We start from the raw sequence: 21,112 nt of genomic DNA on the forward strand, positions 1-21,112 counted from the left end.
GTCCTGTATGTCCTCTTCCCCTTCAACATCATCTATTTCCACTACCTCTTCAGTTGAGGCATGTTCTGGTGGGCTTGGCTCCTCCTGATTCCTCTCCTGCAGTGTGGTTTTGGACCTTAGGTTGATGGCATTAATGCCACCCTTTGGATTGGGTAATGGTTGAGAGGGGATTCCACTGGAGCTCAAAGGCTGGTTATTGGATTCATCCTGAACAATCATGGAAATGTCTTTCCTCAGTTTATCAGTAACTTCAGCTGGAAAGAACTTTTCTAAAAATTCTCTTCTAAGTGTATCCCAGTCAGATACAGTTGCTGCGGGTTGAGTGTAGTACCACTCTCTTGCCTTTCCCTCAAGAGAAAACGGGAAAGCTTTCAACAAAATTGTAGTTTCATCTGCACCATCACGCTTGACAGTAGAACATGCTGCTTGAAAATCTCTCAGGTGCTTGATAGGCTCTTGAGCAGGTAAGCCATGAAACTTGGGCATCAAATTGAGCAGTGCAGTCTTTATTTCAAAGTCTATAGCCACCGCTGGGTGATGCGCTTGAAACGGTTACATTGTAAAATCAGGGGCTCCAGCCTCCTGGATAGTAACTCTCCTAGGTGCTGCCATGTCACCTACACGTAAATCAACCGAAATCAGTAGAACGGGGGCTGGTTTCTTCCTCAAATGATGTTTCAGATCCGCCCTCAGAGAGGACTAATCGACGCCGAGCTTGCCTTATTCGTTAAATAGTTCTTTCAATCTCAGGATCGAATACTGGCAAGCTTGGATCAGGAAGTGAATGCATCATCTAACGAAAGAAACAAGCAGCTCATAGTAGCAAGATAAAATAAAATGCAAATAAATAAATTCCAATCAATAACTTAGCACTCTATTTGCAACTCCCCGGCAACGGCGCCAAAAATTGACGTGGCAGAAATTGGCGAGTCAAGAATTGTTATAAGATATGCGTTGCAAGTATAGTTCTTAACCAACCAGAAATCCACTTATCAATTTAGAAGGGTGTCACAAAAACTAAAATTAAAATACTGGGAGTATGAATCCCAGGTCGTCTCCCAACGAGTTGCAGAAAGGTGTGCTATTTTATTAATCAGATGTTTTCAAAATAGTTTGAATTGAATAACAGGAAATTAAATTAGAGAATTTATGTAATTTAAATAAAAGCCTTGACTGGGAGTAGATTAGCTGGAAGCCCTATTCTTGTTGGAGTACTCTCAAGATTAATTGATAATTGAAGGTTGTTCTGTTTAGTTATCCCTTACTAGGTAAGGGAAAGTCAAACAAGTTGGAATGTTACTTCTATTCACAAGTTCCAACCCACTCAATTAAAAGGGATTGGTGTCAGTGACTAGAGGGCAATCCAACAATAAACCCAATTACAATTCTTCTTTTTAAGCATTCCAACTCAAGGGTTCATTTCAATCAACTCCCCATCAAGTTAGGGAACTACTCGCTCATTGTGAACGTAGAATTCATAACATAGAAAAGGGAATTAAAGAAAGACATGATAAATAGAAATCAAAGAAATCAATTAAAAATAAAAGTAATTCTTGTATTAATAAATTCTAAAATAATCCAATAGTAAAATTGAGTAAATTAAAGGACATGGAAGAGTAGAGCCAAGTAAAGAAAACGAACTAGAATGACGAAGTCTTGATGAGGTAATAACTCTTCTCAATATCCCAAAAAAGCAATAGAAATAAAAATCCTAAGAACTATGAATGTGTAGAGAGAAAACCTAGAGGAGGAGTAAAACTAGATCTAAAAACTAAAATTGTGTAGAATGAATGTTGTTGTTGGTTTCTGCGTGTCCTCTGGCTCTAGTCTGCTTTTCTGGGCCGAAAACTGGGTCAAAATAGGGCCTAAAATCGCCCCCAGCGAATTCTGCAGATTATGCAGATTGCGCACGTCACGCGATCGCGTCATTCATGTGGCCGCATCACTGCGATTTCCTCTCTTTCGCGCGGTCGCGTGAGCCATGCGGCTGCATCACTTCTCGCTGGTCATCTTCTCAATTTCTTGTGTTCCTTCCATTTTTGCAAGCTTCCTTTCCAATCTCCAATTCATTCATGCCCTATAAAGCCTGAAACACTTAACACACAGATCACGACATCAAATGGAATAAAGGAGAATTAAAATACGTAATTAAAAGTCTCTAGGAAGCAAGTTTTCAATCATGTAATAAATTTAAGAAGGAAATATAAATGCATTCTAATCATATGAATAAGTGGGTAAAGATCATGATAAAACCACACAATTAAACACATTATAAACCATAAAATAGTGGTTTATCAAAGATCTTATGTAGTCCTTGAGCTCCTCAATGTCTCTTCCTTGCCTTTGTTGCTCCTCCCTCATGACTCTTTGGTCTTTTCTAATTTCATGGAGGAGGATAGAATGCTCTTGGTGCTCCACCCTTAGTTGTCCCGTATTGGAACTTAATTCTCCTAGGGAGGTGTTGATTTGCTCCCAATATTTTTGTGGAGGAAAATGCATCCCTTGAGGCATCTCAATTCCAGCTGAATTACAGAGGTGACAAATGAGATGAGGGAAGGCTAACCTTGCCAAAGTAGAAGACTTGTCCTTCACCTTGTAGAGCTCTAGGGATATAACCTCATGAACTTCTACTTCTTCTCCAATCAAGATGCTGTGGATCATGATAGCCAGGTCTATAGTAACTTCAGACCGGTTGCTAATGGGAATGATTGAGTGTTGGATGAACTCCAACCATCCCCTAGCCACGGGCTTGAGGTCATGCCCTTCTTAGTTGAATCGGCTTCCCTCTTGAATCTCTCTTCCATTGAGCGCCCTCTTCATAAATGTCTGTGAGGACTTGGTCCAACCTTTGATCAAAGTTGACCCTTCTAGTGTAGGGGCGTGCATCTCCTTGCATCATGGGCAAGTTGAATGCCAACCTTACATTTTCCGAACTAAAATTTAATCATTTCCCCCGGACCATTGTAAGCCAATTCTTTGGGTCCGGGTTCACACTTTGATCATGGTTCTTGGTGATCCATGCATTGGCATAAAACTCTTGAACCATTAATATCCCGACTTGTTGGGTTGAGAACTTCCCAACCTCTTCTTCGAATCTCATGTCGGATCTCCGGATATTCACTCTTTTTGAGCTTGAAAGGGACCTGATGCACAGAAACTTGTCTCTCAATAGATTTCCTTTGGCAAGTATACCGAATTGTCATCAAGTAAAAACTCACAATAGAGTGAGGTCGAATCCCACAGGGATTGATTGGTCAAGCAACTTTAATTGGAGGAATGTTCTAATTGAGCTAAGCAGAATTTGATTGGAGAATTGCAAGAAATTAAATGGCGGGAAAGTAAATGGCAAAAAATGTAATTGCTGGAAATAAAAGACTGAATGTAAATGACGGAAAGTAAATTGCAGAATCTTAAATGGGGAATGGGGAAGATGAACATAAAAGTAAAAAGGCAGAAAGTAAAGAGAATGGGTAAGATCAGAAATGGGGGATTCATTGGGCTCAGGAGATCAAATTCATTCTCATCTCTTCCTTAATCAATGCATTTATTGATCTCCTTGGCAATCTTAAGTGATTGGATTCCAATTCCTTGGCAACCCAATCTCTCAAATCTTGATCAATAGCCAATTCCTTGGTCTAATTGCTCATGAGAAGAGATGAAGTATGGTCACTGATTATACCACATGTATTCCCAAATCAAAGTATTGGTAGGATTATATGTCACCATATCCATCCAAACCCCAATTTGGTCCAACATGAGAAAGCATTTTTAGCATGATCTCTTCATTCTTCTTCCAAGGTTTGAAGAGATCCAAGTATGAATAGCTTCTTTTCCAAGATAACTACTCAATAGGATGAAGATTGAAAGCTTTCTAGTAAAATCAAGAGAAAAGAAAGAAGAAGAATAATGAAAACTATTATTGATCCATCAAATTACAACAGAGCTCCCTAACCCAATGAAAGGGGTTTAGTTGTTCATAGCTCTGGGAATGGAACGTGTAAGTGTAAAGTACATTATGAAAACTAAAACTAGAAGTTGCAGAGAAAGTAAAATATACAGAGTGTAGTTCTCCAAAATGCCAAAAGCTCCCTTACTAGTTCAAAACTACTCCTATATATACTACTCTTCTGATCTTCTAGTTGGCTCTTCAAGTCTTGGATATGGGCCTTTGGATCTTTTAGTTGAAGCAGTTGCAGTCTTCCGTGGGCTCAGCTTTGCTTGCAGAGAAAGTGTGAGTTAGGCATGGACATTAGTTAGGACGTTAGTGGTGTTAATGTTAAGTGAAAATATGGGTTCGAGAACGTTAGTGATGATCAGCTTTTTCACTAACGTTCCTAACCCAAGATGGTCCATGTTAACTTCAACGTTAGTGGCACTAACATGACCACTAACATTGCCTCTTGGTCCTTCGCAAACGTTATTGGCATTCACCTTTTCCAATAAAGTTTGCTTGTTGCCCTTTCTCCCTACGTTAGAGTCCACGTTAGTGTAGCTAACGTGACTCCTAACGTGGGCATGCCTCAGCCTCAAGAGCGTTAGTGACACTTACCTTTGTCACTAACGCTCCAAATGCCCCTCCTCACGTTAGTACCTCACGTTAATTGTATTTAACGTGGTGGTGATTGCCATCTCCAACGTTAGTGACAAAGGTGAGTGTCACTAACGTTGGCTCATCAATTCTTTCCTCCACGTTAGCTTCCACGTTAATGTAACTAACGTGGCAACTAACGTGGCTAATGGTGGCTTGGTCCAACGTTAGTGACAAAGGTGAGTGTCACTAACGTTGGCACTTCTTTGTTCCTTCCACGTTAGAGTTCACGTTAATGTAATTAACGTGACTCTTAACGTGGCTAAGTGTGCCCTTTTTTTCCAATGTTAGTGGCATTCACTTTTACCACTAACGTTGGAGCTTTACTTTTCCTCCACGTTAGCTTCCACGTTAATGTAGTTAACGTGGCAACTAACGTGGGTTATGATGGCTCACGAAGGCGTTATTGGCGATCACTTTTCTTATTAACGTTGTAAGTTAGCTCCCATTCCACGTTAATGGTCACATTAGTTAGACTAACGTGGCATCTTTCTTGCTTCCTTTGTCCTGAAATCAAGCAAGTAAAGTGCATCAAAGCTAGGTTCTAACTCATGAGATCATGCATCATCTATTTTATCACTCAATTCATGCATAATTCTCATAAAATCATATAAAATTCACAATGTTTACTTGAATCAAGATGTAAGTGATTATTTACCCAAAACTTGCTTATTAACTAAGAAAATGCATGAAACTACCCTAAAACAGTAAAGAAAAGGTCAGTGAAACTGGCCAAAATGCCCTGGCATCACAACACCAAACTTAAAGCTTGCTTGTCCCTAAGCAAGTACTGAAACATGAGAATGATGAATGAAATGACAAGAGAAATGAGTCATTATTGTGGAAGTTATGTCCTTGGTTTTATTGGGTTTCATGCATAGTGGTGCACGAAATCGTGATTGTTCATTCCTTGGTAATGGCGCTAAAAACTTAATACGCACGTTCATAATTTTAGTTCTCTTCACAATTTCGATACAACTAACCATCAAGTGCACTGGGTCGTCTAAGTAATAAACCTTACGTGAGTAAGGGTCGATCCCACAGAGATTGTCGGCTTGAAGCAAGCTATGGTCACCTTGTAAACCTCAGTGAGGCGGATTCAAAAGGTTATAGAGTTTTAATAATTAAAAAATAAGTAAAACATAAACTAGGATAGAGATACTTATGTAATTCATTGGTGAGAATTTCAGATAAGCATATACAGATGCTTTCGTTCCTCTGAACCTCTGCTTTCCTGCTGTCTTCATCCAATCATTCTTACTCCCTTCTATGGCAAGCTTTATGTAGGGCATCACCGTTGTCAATGGCTATATCCCATCCTCTCTGTAAAAATGGTCTAATGCACTGTCACTGCATGGCTAATCATCTGTCGGTTCTCGATCATACTGGAATAGGATTTACTATCCTTTTGCGTCTGTCACTACGCCCAGCACTTGCAAGTTTGAAGCTCGTCACAGCCATCCCTTCCCAGATCCTACTCGGAATACCACAGACAAGGTTTAGACTTTTCGGATCTCAAGAATGGCCATCCATGGTTTCTAACTTATACCACGAAGATTCTAATATCTCGGACTCGGTCCTCTGTATTAGATATCTAAGAGATACTCATTCTAGCTTGTTTGCATGTAGAACGGAAGTGTTTGTCAGGCACGCGTTCATAAGTGAGAATGATGATGAGCGTCACATAATCATCACATTCATCATGTTCTTGGGTGCGAATGAACATCTTAGAATAGGAATAAGATTGAATTGAATAGAAAAACAATAGTACTTTGCATTAATTCATGAGGAACAGCAAAGCTCCACACCTTAATCTATGGTGTGTAGAAACTCTACCGTTGAAAATACATAAGTGATGAAGGTCCAGGCATGGCCGAGAGGCCAGCCCCCAAACGTGATATAAGGATGAAACTAAAGATGTTCCAAAGATGTAAATACAATAGTTAAAAGTCCTATTTATACTAAACTAGTTACTAGGGTTTACAGAAATGAATAAATGAAGCAGAAATCCACTTCTGGGGCCCACTTGGTGTGTGCTTGGGCTGAGCGTTGAGCTTTACACGTGTAGAGGCTTCTCTTGGAGTTGAACACCAGTTTGTAACCTGTTTCTGGCGTTTAACTCCACTTTGCAACCTGTTTCTGGCGTTTAACTCCACTTTGCAACCTGTTTCTGGCGTTTAACTCCAGAATGCAGCATGGAACTGGCGTTGAACGCCAGTTTGCATTGTCTAAACTCAGGCAAAGTTTGGACTATTATATATTGCTGGAAAGCCCTAGATGTCTACTTTCTAACGCAATTGAGAGCGTGCTATTTGGAGTTTTGTAGCTCCAGAAAATTCACTTTGAGTTCAGGGAGATCAGAATCCAACAGCATCTGCAGTCCTTCTTCAACCTCTGAATCTGATTTTTGCTCAGGTCCCTCAATTTCAGCCAGAAAAACACACAAACTCATAGTAAAGTCCAGAAATGTGAATTTTAATTAAAAACTAATAAAACTATACTAAAACTAACTAAATTATACTGAAAACTATGTAAAAACAATGCGAAAAAGCGTATAAATTATCCGCTCATCACAACACCAAACTTAAATTGTTGCTTGTCCCCAAGCAACTGAAAATCAAATAGGATAAAAAAGAAGAGAATATACTATAAATTCTAAAATATCAATGAAATTTAGCTCCAATCAGATGAGCGGGACTTGTAGCTTTTTGCCTCTTGAATAGTTTTGGCACCTCACTTTATCCATTGAGGTTCAGAATGATTGGCATCTATAGGAACTTAGAATTCAGATAGTGTTGTTGATTCTCCTAGTTCAGTATGTTGATTCTTGAACATAGCTACTTTATGAGTCTTGGCCGTGGCCCTAAGCACTTCGTTTTCCAGTATTACCACCGGATACATAAATGCCACAGACACATAACTGGGTGAACCTTTTCAGATTGTGACTCAACTTTGAGAAAGTCCCCAATTAGAGGTGTCCAGGGTTCTTAAGCACACTCTGTTTTTGCTTTGGACCTTGACTTTAACCGCTCAGTCTCAAGTTTTCACTTGACACCTTCACGCCACAAGCATATGGTTAGGGACAGCTTGTTTTAGCTGCTTAGGCCAGGATTTTATTCCTCTAGGCCCTCCTATCCACTGATGCTCAAAGCCTTGGATCCTTTTTATTACCCTTGCCTTTTGGTTTTAAGGGCTATTGGCTTTTTGCTCTTGTCTTTTGGTTTAAAGAGATTTTGGCTTTTTCTGCTTGCTTTTTCTTTTTCTCTCTTTTTTTTTTCTGCAAGCTTTTGTATTCACTGCTTTTTCTTGCTTCAAGAATCATTTTTATGATTTTTCAGATTATCAAATAACATTTCTCCTTTTTCCTTATTCTTCAAGAGCCAACATATTTAACATTCATAAACATCAAATTCAAAAGACATATGCACTGTTCAAGCATACATTCAGAAAACAAAAAGTATTACCACCACATCAAAATAATTAAACTAGTTTCAAGGATGAATTCGAAACCATGTACTTCTTGTTCTTTTGTAATTAAAACATTTTTCATTCAAGAGAGGTGATGGATTCATATTCATAACTTTAAGGCATAGACACTTAGACACTAATGATCATATAATAAGACACAAATATAAATAAACATAAAGCTCAAAAATTGAAAAACAGGAAAATAAATAAACAAGGAGATTAAGGAATGAGTCCACCTTAGTGAGGGTGGCGTCTTCCTCTTCTTGAAGAACCAATGGTGCTCTTGAGCTCCTCTATGTCTCTTCCTTGTCTTTCTTGCTCCTCCCTCATAGCTCTTTGATCTTCTCTAATTTCATGGAGGATGATGGAGTGCTCTTGATGCTCCACCCTTAGTTGTCCCATGTTGGAACTTAATTCTCCTAGGAAAGTGTTGATTTGCTCCCAATAATTCTGTGGAGGAAAGTGCATCCCCCGAGGCATCTCAGGGATTTCATGGTGAGGAATTTCCTCATGCTCATGTTGAGGTCCATGATCTCTTGTTTTCTCCATCCTTTTCTTAGTGATGGGCTTATCCTCTTCAATGAGGATGTCTCCCTCTATGTCAATTCCAGCTGAATTGCAGAGGTGGCATATGAGGTGAGGAAAGGCTAACCTTGCCCAAGTGGAGGACTTGTTAGCCACCTTGTAAAGTTCTTGAGGTATAATCTCATGAACTTCCACCTCCTCTCCAATCATGATACTATGGATCATGATGGCCCGGTCTATAGTAACTTCAGACCGGTTACTAGTAGGAATGATTGAGCATTGAATGAACTCTAGCCATCCCCTAGCCACTGGTTTGAGGTCATGCCTTCTTAGTTGAACCGGCTTGCCTCTTGAGTCAATTTTCCATTGAGCTCCTTCCTCACATATGTCTATGAGGACTTGGTCCAACCTTTGATCAAAGTTGACTCTTCTTGTGTAGGGGCGTGCGTTCTCTTCCATCATTGGCAAGTTGAACGCCAGCCTTACATTTTCCGGACTAAAATCTAAGTATTTCCCCCGAACCATGGTAAGCCAATTCTTTGGATTCGGGTTCACACTTTGATCATGGTTCCTAGTGATCCATGCGTTTACATAGAACTCTTGAACCATTAGGATCCTGACTTATTGAATGGGTTTGTGAGAACTTCCCAACCTCTTCTTTGGATTTCAAGTCGGATCTCCAGATACTCATTCTGCTTGAGCTTGAAAGGAACCTCAGGGATCACTTTCTTCTTGGCCACAACTTCATCGAAGTGGTCTTGATGGACCTTTGAGATGAATCTCTCCATCTCCCATGGCTCAGAGGTGGAAGCAATTGCCTTCCCTTTCCTCTTTCTAGAGATTTCTCTGGCCTTAGGTGCCATTAATGGTTATGGAAAAACAAAAAGCTATGCTTTTACCACACCAAACTTAAAATGTTTGCTCGTCCCTGAGCAAAAGAAGAAAGAAGAGAGTAGAAAAAGAAGAAATAGAGGAGATGGAGGGGGGTTTAGTGATTCGGCCAAGTGGTGAGTAGTGTGTATGGTGTGTGAAAATGAAGGAGTGAAGATGGGTTTATATAAGAGTGGAGAGAGGGGTAGGGTTTGGCCATGTATGGGTGGGTTTGGGAGGGAAAGTGGTTTGAATTTGAATGGTGAGGTAGGTGGGGTTTTATGATGGATGGATGTGGATTGGTGAAGAGATTATGGAGAAGAGGGTAGGATTTGATAGGAGAGGGATTTTTGGGAAAGAGGTATTGAGGTGATTGGTGAAAGGTATTCGGGGAAGAGAGAGAGAGATGAGGTAGGTGGGGATCCTGTGGGGTCCACAGATCCTGAGGTGTCAAGGATTTCTCATCCCTGCACCATGTGGTGTGTAAACGCCCCTTGCTAGCCAATCCTGGCGTTAAACGCCAGGTTGCTGCACATTTCTGGCATTTAACGCCATCTCTGTGCCCATTTATGGCGTTAAACGCCAGCTCTATGCCCCTTTCTGGCGTTAAACGCCCAGAATGATGCCAGACTGGGCGTTTAATGCCCATTCTGCTACCCTTACTGGCGTTTAAACGCCAGTAAGCTTCTCCTCCAGGGTGTGCTATTTTTAATACTATTTTTCATTCTGTTTTTTCTTTTTCAGTTGTTTTTGTGACTTCACATGATCATCAACCTACAGAAAACATAAAATAACAATGGAAAATAAATAGATATAATAAAATTGGGTTGCCTCCCAACAAGCGCTTCTTTAATGTCAGTAGCTTGACAGTGGGCTCTCATGGAGCCTTATAGATACTCAGAGCATGATGATGGCCTCCCAACACCAAACTTAGAGTTTGAATGTGGGGGCTCTATTTGACTCTGCATTGAGAGAATCTTTTCATGCTTCCTCTCCATGGTTATAGAGGGATATCCTTGAGCTTTAAACACAAGGGAGTCCTTATTTACTTGAAGGACCAATTCTCCTCCGTCAACATCAATCACAGCTTTTGCTGTGGCTAAGAAGGGTCTGCCAAGGATGATGGAGTCATCCATACACTTCCCAGTGTCTAGGATTATGAAATCAGCAGGGATGTAGTGGCCTTCAACCTTTACTAAGACATCCTCTACAAGTCCATAAGCCTGTTTCCTTGAATTGTCTGCCATCTCTAGTGAGATTCTTGCAGTTTGTACCTCAAGGATCCCCAACTTCTCCATTACAGAGAGTGGCATGAGGTTTATACTTGACCCTAGGTCACACAGAGCCTTCTCAAAGGTCATGATGCCTATGGTACAAGGTATTGAGAACTTTCCAGGATCCTATCTCTTCTGAGGTAATCTCTGCCTAGTCAAGTCATCCAGTTCTTTGGTGAGCAAGGGGGATTCATCTTCCTAAGTCTCATTACCAGATAACTTGGCAGTTAACTGCATGATTGCTCCAAGGTACTTAGCAACTTGCTCTTCAGTAACATCTTCATCCTCTTCAGAGGAAGAATACTCATCAGAGCTCATGAATGGCAGAAGTAAATTCAATGGGGTCTTTATGGTCTCAGTGTGAGCCTCAGATTCCCATGGTTCCTCATTAGGGAACTCCTTGGAGGCCAGTGGACGTCCATTAAGGTCTTCCTCAGTGGAAATCACTGCCTCTTCCTCCTCTCCAGGTTTGGCCGTGTGGGTTATGTTAATGGCCTTGCACTCTTTTTTTGGGTTCTCTTCTGTATTACTTGGGAGAGTACTAGGAGGGAGTTCAGTAATTTTCTTACTCAGCTGACCCACTTGTGCCTCCAAATTTCTAATGGAGGATCTTGTTTCAGTCATGAAACTTTGAGTGGTTTTAATTAGATCAGAGACTACAGTTGCTAAGTCAGAGTGGCTCTGCTTAGAATTCTCTGTCTGTTGTTGAAAAGATGAAGGAAAAGGCTTGCTATTGCTAAACCTAGTTCTTCCACCATTACTGTTGTTGAGGCTTTGTTGAGGCCTCTGTTGTTCCTTCCATGAGAGATTTGGATGATTTCTCCATGAAGGGTTATAGGTGTTTCCATAGGATTCTCCCATGTAATTCACCTCTTCCATTGCTGGGTTCTCAAGATCATAAGCCTCTTCTTCAGATGAAGCTTCTTTGGTACTGCCTGTTGCTGCTTGCATGCCAGACAGACTCTGAGAAATCATATTGACTTATTGAGTCAATATTTTGTTCTAAGCCAATATGGCATTCAGAGTATCAATCTCAAGAACTCCTTTCTTCTGATTTGTCCCATTATTCATAGGATTCCTTTCAGAAGTGTACATGAATTGATTATTTACAACCATTTTAATGAGCTCCTGAGCTTCTGCAGGCGTCTTCTTCAGATGAAGAGATCCTCCAGCAGAGCTGTCCAATGACATCTTGGACAGTTCAGACAGACCATCATAGAAGATACTGTTCCGAGGGTTACCTGAAACTGTAGGTTAATCTCGGATGAGATCTTTTGTACTGGTCGGAGATGACGTGTCCGGCTGGCTGCTGGCGGCCGGAGCTGTTGTGTCTGACTTGTTGGGCTGGCTGCACTTCTGATCCTTGGTCACCGGAGGGTGGGGGTACCTGCAAGAGACTCCGATGCTTAAGTTAGCACGGGTATTAAGCAGGTTTATTGTAGAATCGGAGTATGAGTTATACCTGGGTGCTCCAGTGTATTTATAATGGTATGGAGTGACCTTTTTAGATAAGATAAGTTAGTTATCTTATCTTATCTTTATCTTTGAGTTGAGGTCAGCTTATCTTCAAGGGAACCGCCCTTATCTCTATAGGCTTGGACTGCCTTTAGATTTGGGTCGTGTTCCTCTATTTGGGCCCTTTACTGGGCTTTCCTGTCGATTTGGCCGACCTCTTTTGAGAAGAGGTTGGATAGCCTGACCTGAAGAGGTCAATCGCTTTGTTACTGAACATCCCGGGTCGGATAGCTCGACCCAGGGTGTGAACAGATACCTATGATGCTCCATTCTGAAAGCATGTCAGAAGGACACCTTCTGATCAATTGCTTGTATCTTTCCCAAGCTTCATAGAGGGATTTACCTTCCTGCTGTCTGAAAGTTTGGACTTCCACTCTAAGCTTACTCAGTTTTTGAGGTGGAAAGAACTTTGCCAAGAAGGCATTGACTAGCTTTTCCCAAGAGTTCAGGCTTTCTTTAGGTTGTGAGTCCAACCATGGACTTCCTGTTGTTTGATACTTTTAGGGCTTTTGCATGTTATCACCGTTTTCTGTTTTGATGATGGTTTTGTTTGATTTTGAAAAAGGTTGCGCCTTTGATGATTTCCGCTTAGCATGTTTGATGTTGGCGATGCTTTTTGCTGATAGACTGTAAAAAGATAGTGGCTTTGATGACCTTTTATGTTTTATCTTTCTCCTATGAAAATGTTTGCTGTTTGAAATCTTATTTTCTTGTTTGAGAGATGCCGGGACGTAAGCTGTGGATTTTTCCTGAAACCTTGTTTTCACTTCAAGAAAATACGCTTTTTGCCACGCTTTAAAAGCGTGCCGAAAAGTGCAAAAAAGCGTGCCGATAGCTTTTCGCCACGCTTTTTGAGCTATCGGCACGCTTTTGAAAGGGTCACATCTGCCAGCGTGCCAGTTGCTCTATCGCCACGCTTTTGTGGATCTATCGGCACGCTTTTTTTGTTGGCACGCTTTCTTTTCTTGCCACGCTTAAAAGCGTGGCCATAGGCCTTAACCTTTCGGTACGTTTTATAAGCGTACCGAAAATGCACGTATCGCCACGCTTTTAAAACGTCCTAGAATGTATGCTTTGGGTACTCTTTAAAAGCGTACCAATAGGGGAAGATATGGCTACACTTTTTAAACGTGCAAATAGGGTAAACGTATGAGGATATGGGTACGCTTATAAAACGTGCCAGTAGATGAGGATATGGGTACGCTTTTAAAGCGTGCCGATTGCGAAGTTATGGCCACGCTTATTAAGTGTGCTTGTTGAGCCCAAAATTAAGGTATAGCTACCCTTTTTAAGCGTGCCCATAAGTTTGGTCAGAATTTTTTTTTTTTTTATTAATCTTCCTAATATTTCGTGCAAAATTCATATAAAATTTTAAAATTATAGACAAAAATAAAATTATATATATTGAACTAATCCAACAAATATAAACTTTCCCATAAAAAAGACATACATATAAAATTGTCACCATAAAAGTAGGTTTTGATGACAAAGTACCAAAAAATAGTCATAACAAGTAAATAAGAATTGTCATTCCAACAAGTGTCACATATCTACTTCTATATACTTAGTTACAAAATATCAAATTTCATGAGTAGTGTGATCATCCATTATGAGCTCCATTATTTTTATCACTGCCCTGCAGAATTTTAAATAATCTTGTGTTAGTACATGTTATAAAATCGACTTCAATTAAGTCCAACAAATCCAATTCCAAATCCAAATTGATTAAACATGAAAATGGCAAAGCAACTTTAATTATATCCCACAACATTGCATATTCAGCCATTAGAATAAAAAACACATATCAAACACAAAAGAAATAGTCCCCTATACATGGTCACAAAAGGAGCTGTTCACACAAATTTCAAATTATTGGAGCAGAGGAACAAACATTTACATGAGTAAAAAATTTTCAGAATTCTGGTTACATTTTGTTTTTTATTATTATCCATTAGCAGATTTGGTGTGTGGAGTCAAAATTGAGTCAGCTAGAAATGAAAGAGGCGAGGAATAACAAGCAAGTCGGAAGATGTTGAGATGGTGTAAAATGGACTCACAGGTAACAAGTAATTAAAAGCTAAAAAGAATGCTACAATTCACAAGTGCATCATCATCATGCAATTGGTTTAGCTGAATGGTAAGCAACCCATCTATAACTAAAATCCATATTCCTTTTCCCTAATTAATGCTACACTACCTCAGGATAGTAGTAATTAAATTTAAATGACAAGAAAGAAAAGGGAAAAACCGAGCAAGAGAAAATGACAAAGGAGAATATATGGTCAAAACTCAACAAAAAAAAGGGTTGTGGGCATGTTAGAGCGCTTTATTCCCAACCGCGATCAACGGCTTCCGCCGAAAATGAGATTAAATTGCCAAATCTCTTTCTTTCACACACCCTCTATCTCAATTCTCAATTCTCAATTCTCAATCAACAGTAATTCAATTCAGCCAGCTACATAAATTCTCAATCAACAATAATCAACAGTTCTCAATTCTCAATTCAGCCAGCATAAATTCTCATTCGTGGGAATTAGTAACCTCTTGAGGCAAAAAAAGATTGTGAGTATGATATTTAACAACTTAATTATACATAGGACAGCCAAATCATGAAAACAAGGGGACCAGTAGTAGGCCACATCTCTTTACTTTCCCATTAATTCAAAGAAAAAAAACTCTTGAATCAAGAAAAAACCACTGGCTAGATACCACATCATGATAGATCATACATCTCTAATATCTCTCACGAAACAATAACTACAGATTCTTCCAAAGTTTTGTGAATAAATATTCTAACACTATAGACAAAACAAAAACAATGTTTCAAATCCCAAGTCCCAATCTGCTACAATTTCTTCCATGTAAGGCATTAGCCATTATTTGTTAGGCTAAACTCTCAAGCAGAAAAAGAAGCAAACTTTTTCAACAATGAGCAAACCAAAACCTTTTAAACCAATAGTGACTAAGCATATTAAAATATTAAAGTTGAAGAGGGCAATAATCATACCTGTTCACTAGTAGGTACTTTCCTCTTCAAGCAGTTTTCATGCAGTAGCTACATAACCGAAAAGTAAAACAAATTAAAATGAGAATGTAATAAACCATGTTCAACTTTTTGGCTTTTTACAATTAGTAAGAAATAATGGCAAACCTGGTAAGCAACTTCAGATTGGTTATATTCACATCTTCTTCCCCAATCACCAACCACCAAAAAATCAAGAGAACCGTCACTTTTACATGTTTGTGTAAATCTCTGAAGCTCTGCAGATGCATAAAGAACCCACAAACCAAAGCTAATAACAACAATAATCGTGAAGAGAAGAAAAGATTTAGACATGGTTATTGTGAGTCTTGAAACAAATGCAAAACCAAAGAGGAAAGATCACTCTGTTTTTGAAAAACGGTTGCTGTTTTCCTACATTTATATATATATAACCAATCCTCAATGTAACCTCCTTAGAAGAATATTAATAATCAAGGTACTAAGTAACACAAATTAATGTTAGATCTTGTGAAACTGTGAAAGCGACAGCAATTGTAAGCCACTGGAATTTTTCTATTAACAGTTAATTCCAACTCAATTTTCAAGGAGCATATCTTAGTAACATTTTAATTTTACTATATTTGGCAATTGACATTAGAATCAACTTGAGAGAAACTTGTAATATTTTAATTTCACTTTTAATGGCAACTGCAAAAACCAAACAAGTGGTGCGGTTGATCAGGAAAATAACATGGGTTTGCGAATTGGGAGGCATTAGTTGGTTATATCTGAGGGAATATGCCCAGCATAACTCTTTGCAAATGGATATTCCAACGAATATCCAATAACATATTCGCATATCTATATATAATTAATATATAATATTCTTACAGAATGTTGTTGATGCCTTGTGTTCCCTGATCCATTGCTCAAGTATGGTAAACTAAGGGCCTGAAATAATATCCAAGGAATTTTTTTTAATAAAAAATAAATAATTTAACATAGTTTTAGAACTTCAATAAATAATAAAGAGTGTGTTGTAGAAAAAAAAGTAAAGTGAACCTTTAACAGCGTGCTATATACACACACACACTATATATATATATTATATATATATATATATATATATATATATATATATATATATATCACTGACTCATCATAGTTGTTTGGGAAAACTGATTATTAGTAAAGGAATGTGTATGTGTGGTACAAATATGTGAGAATTGAAGGAACATAATGACCTCAATTTGACTCTGAAGGAATCTGATATACCCAATAGCTTTTAACAACACTGAGGTTGTGTCAGTCTGCAAAAAAAGTAAAATATAAATACCACACACCATAAAATTTAAATCCTCCATAGTCATATAATAAAGCATCATTTGAGTTTTCATAACCTGTATTCAGTCAGTTTAAATCCTCTAATTAAATGTTAAGATGTTTCAGAGCTCATCTTAACACAACATTTAATTTGCTTTGCAAAAGATCTCTTCATAACCCCAATTTTCAATCTCAGATCAGATCAGCCCAGATACATTTTTAATCGATTGAACATTCAGGAAACAGTAACATTGATAATTCACATACATGTAAATGCAAGAGAAAAGGTTTACTAGAACTTTCAAAGAATTACCTCTTCTACAAGATCCCCAGCAATTCCTCTAACAAGTTCACACAGAATGTTTTCAGTAAATGATTCCTTGATCCAGAAACTGATGTCCTTGTAACAAGGAGGATACTGTAGAAGAAAAAGAGAGAGAAAAGAATTAAAATTCACAGTTAGAATTTAGTAAGCACATGACATGATATGTGTATTTGTTAACAAAAATAAAAAAGATCAATAGATCCATAGTGCATACTTAGGAGCTTCAATTTATCTCCGAATTGTAATGTATCTTCCTTGTTCTATATAACAATACAAGCAAAAAATACCCTTCAAATACCCCAATAAAAATGTGCAATTTTGCCTTAAAATTTATAACAGGCAAGATCAAATTAAAGTAGGATATCAGGCATGAAGAACAGAAAACCACCATGCTCATCATTGCTCCTATGAGAAAAGCTATACTCATCATGAACAGGTTAAATGCAAAATGCTTTCCAGAGATGTTTAAATTTGAAAATCAAAATTGCTATCTCAGGTAGATGTAAGAGCGGTTTTCTTTTCCATACAATTCTAAACTCCTAAAGTAAAAGCAATAATGCAGCACCAATGACCAATCACCATCCAGAAAGTAACAGAAAATGATCCGCAATGGAATAATAAGCAGAGAATTAACATTGAAAGAACGCATCAAGCATAATCCCAAGTAAACAAAATCAATAAAGCTAGAAAAAATAAACCTTGATGCTAGATGCGGGATGAGAGGCGAGCAGAACCGCGACATAGAGAGAGGCGAGCAGCACCACGACCAGGGCTGGGTTGGAGATGATGAGGCTGAGCAGAACCGCGACAGAGAGAGGCGAGCAGGACCACGACCATGGTTGGGTTCGAGAAGATGAGGCGAGCAGCACCGCGACAGAGACAGGCGAGGAGCACCGCGATAGAGAGAGGCGAGCAGAACCACGACCAGGGTTGGGTTCGAGAAGATGAGGCGAGCAGCACCGCGACAGAGACAGGCGAGGAGCACCACGACCAGGGCTGGGTTTGAGAAGATGAGGCGAGCAGCACTGCCACAGAGACTGGCGAGGAGCACCACGACCAGGGCTGGGTTCGAGAAGATGAGGCAAGCAGCACCGCGATAGAGACAGGCGAGGAGCACCGCGACAGAGACAGGCGAGGAGCACCACGACCAGGGCTGGGTTCGAGAAGATGAGGCGAGCAGCACCGCCACAGAGACAGGCGACCAGGGCTGGGTTCGATCGCGACGATGAAGCTGACAGCGCCTTAGCTTTTAGGGTTCAAGAGGGTTCGAGCCAAAGAAGATGAATTTTTAGGGTTTCTTTGTTTTAGTGTGTAAGTTATTAGTGTGGGTTGTTGGGTAGTAAAAATTGATAACTTACAAAAAAAAAAGGTTAAGTGTGGGAAAAATAGGTGGGAAACTAAATTTTTGAGGAGGGAACTCTATCGGCATGTTTTTTTGGGGTGACAAAATACACAAGGTATAGCCACATTTATTAAGCGTACCGGTTTCTTTCTATGGCCACGCTTTTTAAGCGTGGCCAAAAAAAAGCGTGGGGAAATATCAAATCAGTGGCCACTCTCGTAAAGCGTGCCGATTTCTCTCTATGGGTACGCTTTTCAAGCGTGGCAGTAAAAAAGCGTGGCCAAATTTCAAATAAATGGCCACCCTTAGGAAAGCGTGCCGATTCCCTCTATGGCCACGCTTTTTAAGCGTGGCAAAAAAAAACGTGGCCAAATCACAAATCAATGGCCACCCTCGCAAAAGCGTGCCCATAGACCACTTTTGGGCACGCTTTTAAAGCGTGGCAAGAAAAAAGGGTGCCGATAGGCCTTTTTTCTTGTAGTGTTTGTTACTGCCTCCAAAGGATGCCCAGGACTTTGGTTTGAGTCTTGGGGTTTTCCTTTTCTGTTTGTTCTTCTAGTCGAGTTATTTTGCCCCTCGTCCGAGATGTTTTTTGGTAATCCCATCTTCTTTTCTTATTGTAGGATTAGTTGGCCTCATGTCTTCTCGCAATAACATTGTAGAGATGTCTTCTAAAGTTCCCGAGGGGATGTCTGATTGGTTGGACTCCCTTGTCTTGATGTGTGTCTCTGTGGTGAATACTAATTTTTGTGTAGAGTTGAGGAAACGTCATAGGATTTGTGGTAGCAGCACCCGGGAGAGGGATTATGAGCTTGTAGCGCCCGATTCTGATGAGAGGGTTTGTTTTCCTACTTCGGTCGAGGGGGAGCGTCCCTTTTTCTATGCCTATGAATATTTCTTCAGCCAGTTGGACATTACCTTTCCTTTTACTGCTTTCGAAACCGATTTGTTGTGGTCTTGTAATATTGCCCCATCCCAGCTTCATCCGAATTCCTGGGGTTTTATTAAGATTTTTCAGCTGCTTTGCCAAGAGTTAGGCATAACACCTTCTCAGACTCTTTTCCTCTATCTTTTTGTTTCTGCCAAGCCCGGAGGGTCTTCCAAAAAGAAAGCTTCCTGGGTTTCTTTCAGGTCGGCCCAAGGGCATAAAGTTTTTGCCATGTATGATGAGTCTTTTAAAGATTTTAAGAATTATTTCATCCGAGTCCGTGCTGTTGAGGGGGCCCGCCCCTTTTTTCTCGATGAAAATGATGAGCCTGCCTTTCCTCTAGAATGGCAAAAGAATGTGAGAGTGTCTCGCTATACCTGGGAGATGCTTGACGAGGTTGAACGAGCTTTTGTAGTTGTTCTTGAAGATTTATGGGGGAAACCACCCCATCTTGATACAAAAAATTTTTTGAGTGACCCGTGTTTGGTTTAAACTGTTTTAGGTACTGTCGGACTTGTTTATATACTTGCTTTTTAGTTTTACTTCTTCTTTTTGTGATTGTAACCCATTGCTGTGGTCGATTCTGTATTTTCGGAGATGTCAAAAAACAAAGATTCTATGAAGGCCTACAAGAAGGCAAAGAAGACTGCAGCTGCTCAAAATATCTCGGCCAAGGTGGCGGGAGAGGGATCTTCCCAAGTTCCGGTGAAGCCACCTGTGCCTAGTTCTCCTGGCCCGAGGAGGGTAATTCCCACTCCTAGGGTTCACCTGCCCGAGCCACCGCAGTCTTCCGCAGCTACTTTTGGTGCTCCTCCCAACAAGAAACAAAAAACAATTGAGCCTTTCAACCTTGATGCCACTGATTTTGACGTGGTCGAGTTTGTAGATCAGCGGATCGGTCCATACGGTGTTGATGAGACACAGAAGTTGGTGAATTAAAAATTATCAAAATAGTTACGTTGCAAGTATAGTACTTAACTCACCGAAAATTTGCCTATCAATTTAGAAATATGTCACAGAGAGTTTAAATTAAAAATTACTGGGAGTTTAAGTCCCAGGTCGTCTCCCAACGAGTTGCAGAAAAGTGTGCTATTTTATTAATCAGATGTTCCAAGAAGTTGAGTTAAGTAGGTGGAAAATTAAATTGAGAAAATTTAAATAATATGAATAAAACCCTTGACTGGGAGTTGATTAGTTGGAATCTCTATTATTGATGGAATGATCTCAAGATTAATTTATAATTAATGGTTGTTCTGTTTAGTTATCCTTTACTAGGTAAAGGAAAGCCAAACAGGTTGGAATGCTAGATCTATTCACGAGTTGCAACCCACTTAGTTCAAAGGGATTGGTGTTAGTGATTAGATAATAATCCAACAGTTAACCCAATTACAAATTTTCTTTCAATCCTTCCAACTCAAGAGTTCCTTTCAATCAACTCCCCATCAAGTGAGGGAACTACTCACTCATTGTAAATAATAAATCCATAACACATGAAAGGGAATTAAAAGAAGACATGATTATTGGAATGGAAAATAAATTAAAATGGAAGAAATAATCCTTGTACTAAATAATCATGAAAGTATTCAAATGACAAAATTGAACAAAGCAAAGAACATGGAAGAATAAAACCAAGTTAAGAGAACGAACTAGAATGACGAAGTCTTGATGAGGAAATAACTCTTCTCAATGTTCCAATGCTAAGACTAATTGAAAATTAAAATTCTTAAAACCTAGAGAAAGAAACCTAAGGGAGTAAAACTAGATCTAAAATTGAAAACTATGTAGAATGAATGTTGTCTTTTGTTTCTGCATATTCTCTGGCTCTAGTCTGCTGTTTCGGGCCGAGAACTGGGTCGAAATAAGGTCCAAAATCGCCCCCAGCGAATTCTACAGATTATGCAGATCGCACATGTCACGCGATCGCGTCATCCATGCGGACGCGTCATTCGCGCTTTTTTTCTTTGCCACACG

The 21,112-nt window shown here is 39.6% G+C and overlaps 1 protein-coding gene across 1 annotated transcript; it reads right to left on the reverse strand.

Annotated features, from left to right (window-relative positions):
* Positions 1-13,743: 13,743 nt before the first annotated feature.
* LOC107616752 (uncharacterized) lies at positions 13,744-19,710 on the reverse strand. The gene is made up of 8 exons (XM_088507169.1): positions 19,707-19,710; positions 17,570-18,117; positions 16,860-16,964; positions 16,468-16,533; positions 16,115-16,174; positions 15,392-15,501; positions 15,248-15,295; positions 13,744-13,876 (listed from the first exon to the last, which is right to left on the reverse strand). Exons 1-7 carry the CDS (start codon positions 19,708-19,710, stop codon positions 15,274-15,276), a joined length of 915 nt encoding a protein of 304 aa, XP_088363295.1. The 3' UTR covers positions 13,744-13,876; positions 15,248-15,273.
* Positions 19,711-21,112: the final 1,402 nt, after the last annotated feature.

This window comes from Arachis ipaensis, chromosome B3 (genome assembly GCF_059453495.1).
Source record: "Arachis ipaensis isolate K30076 ecotype BB chromosome B3, ASM5945349v1, whole genome shotgun sequence".
Lineage (NCBI taxonomy): Eukaryota > Viridiplantae > Streptophyta > Magnoliopsida > Fabales > Fabaceae > Arachis > Arachis ipaensis.

Excerpts from the sequence above, each read along its gene's own strand:
- LOC107616752 (XM_088507169.1), bottom strand. Across the intron at positions 16,534-16,859 it reads CTGGGGATCTTGTAGAAGAG|ACTGACACAACCTCAGTGTT; the intron begins GTAATTCTTTGA and ends CTTTTTTTGCAG. Across the intron at positions 15,296-15,391 it reads AATCTGAAGTTGCTTACCAG|CTACTGCATGAAAACTGCTT; the intron begins GTTTGCCATTAT and ends TCGGTTATGTAG.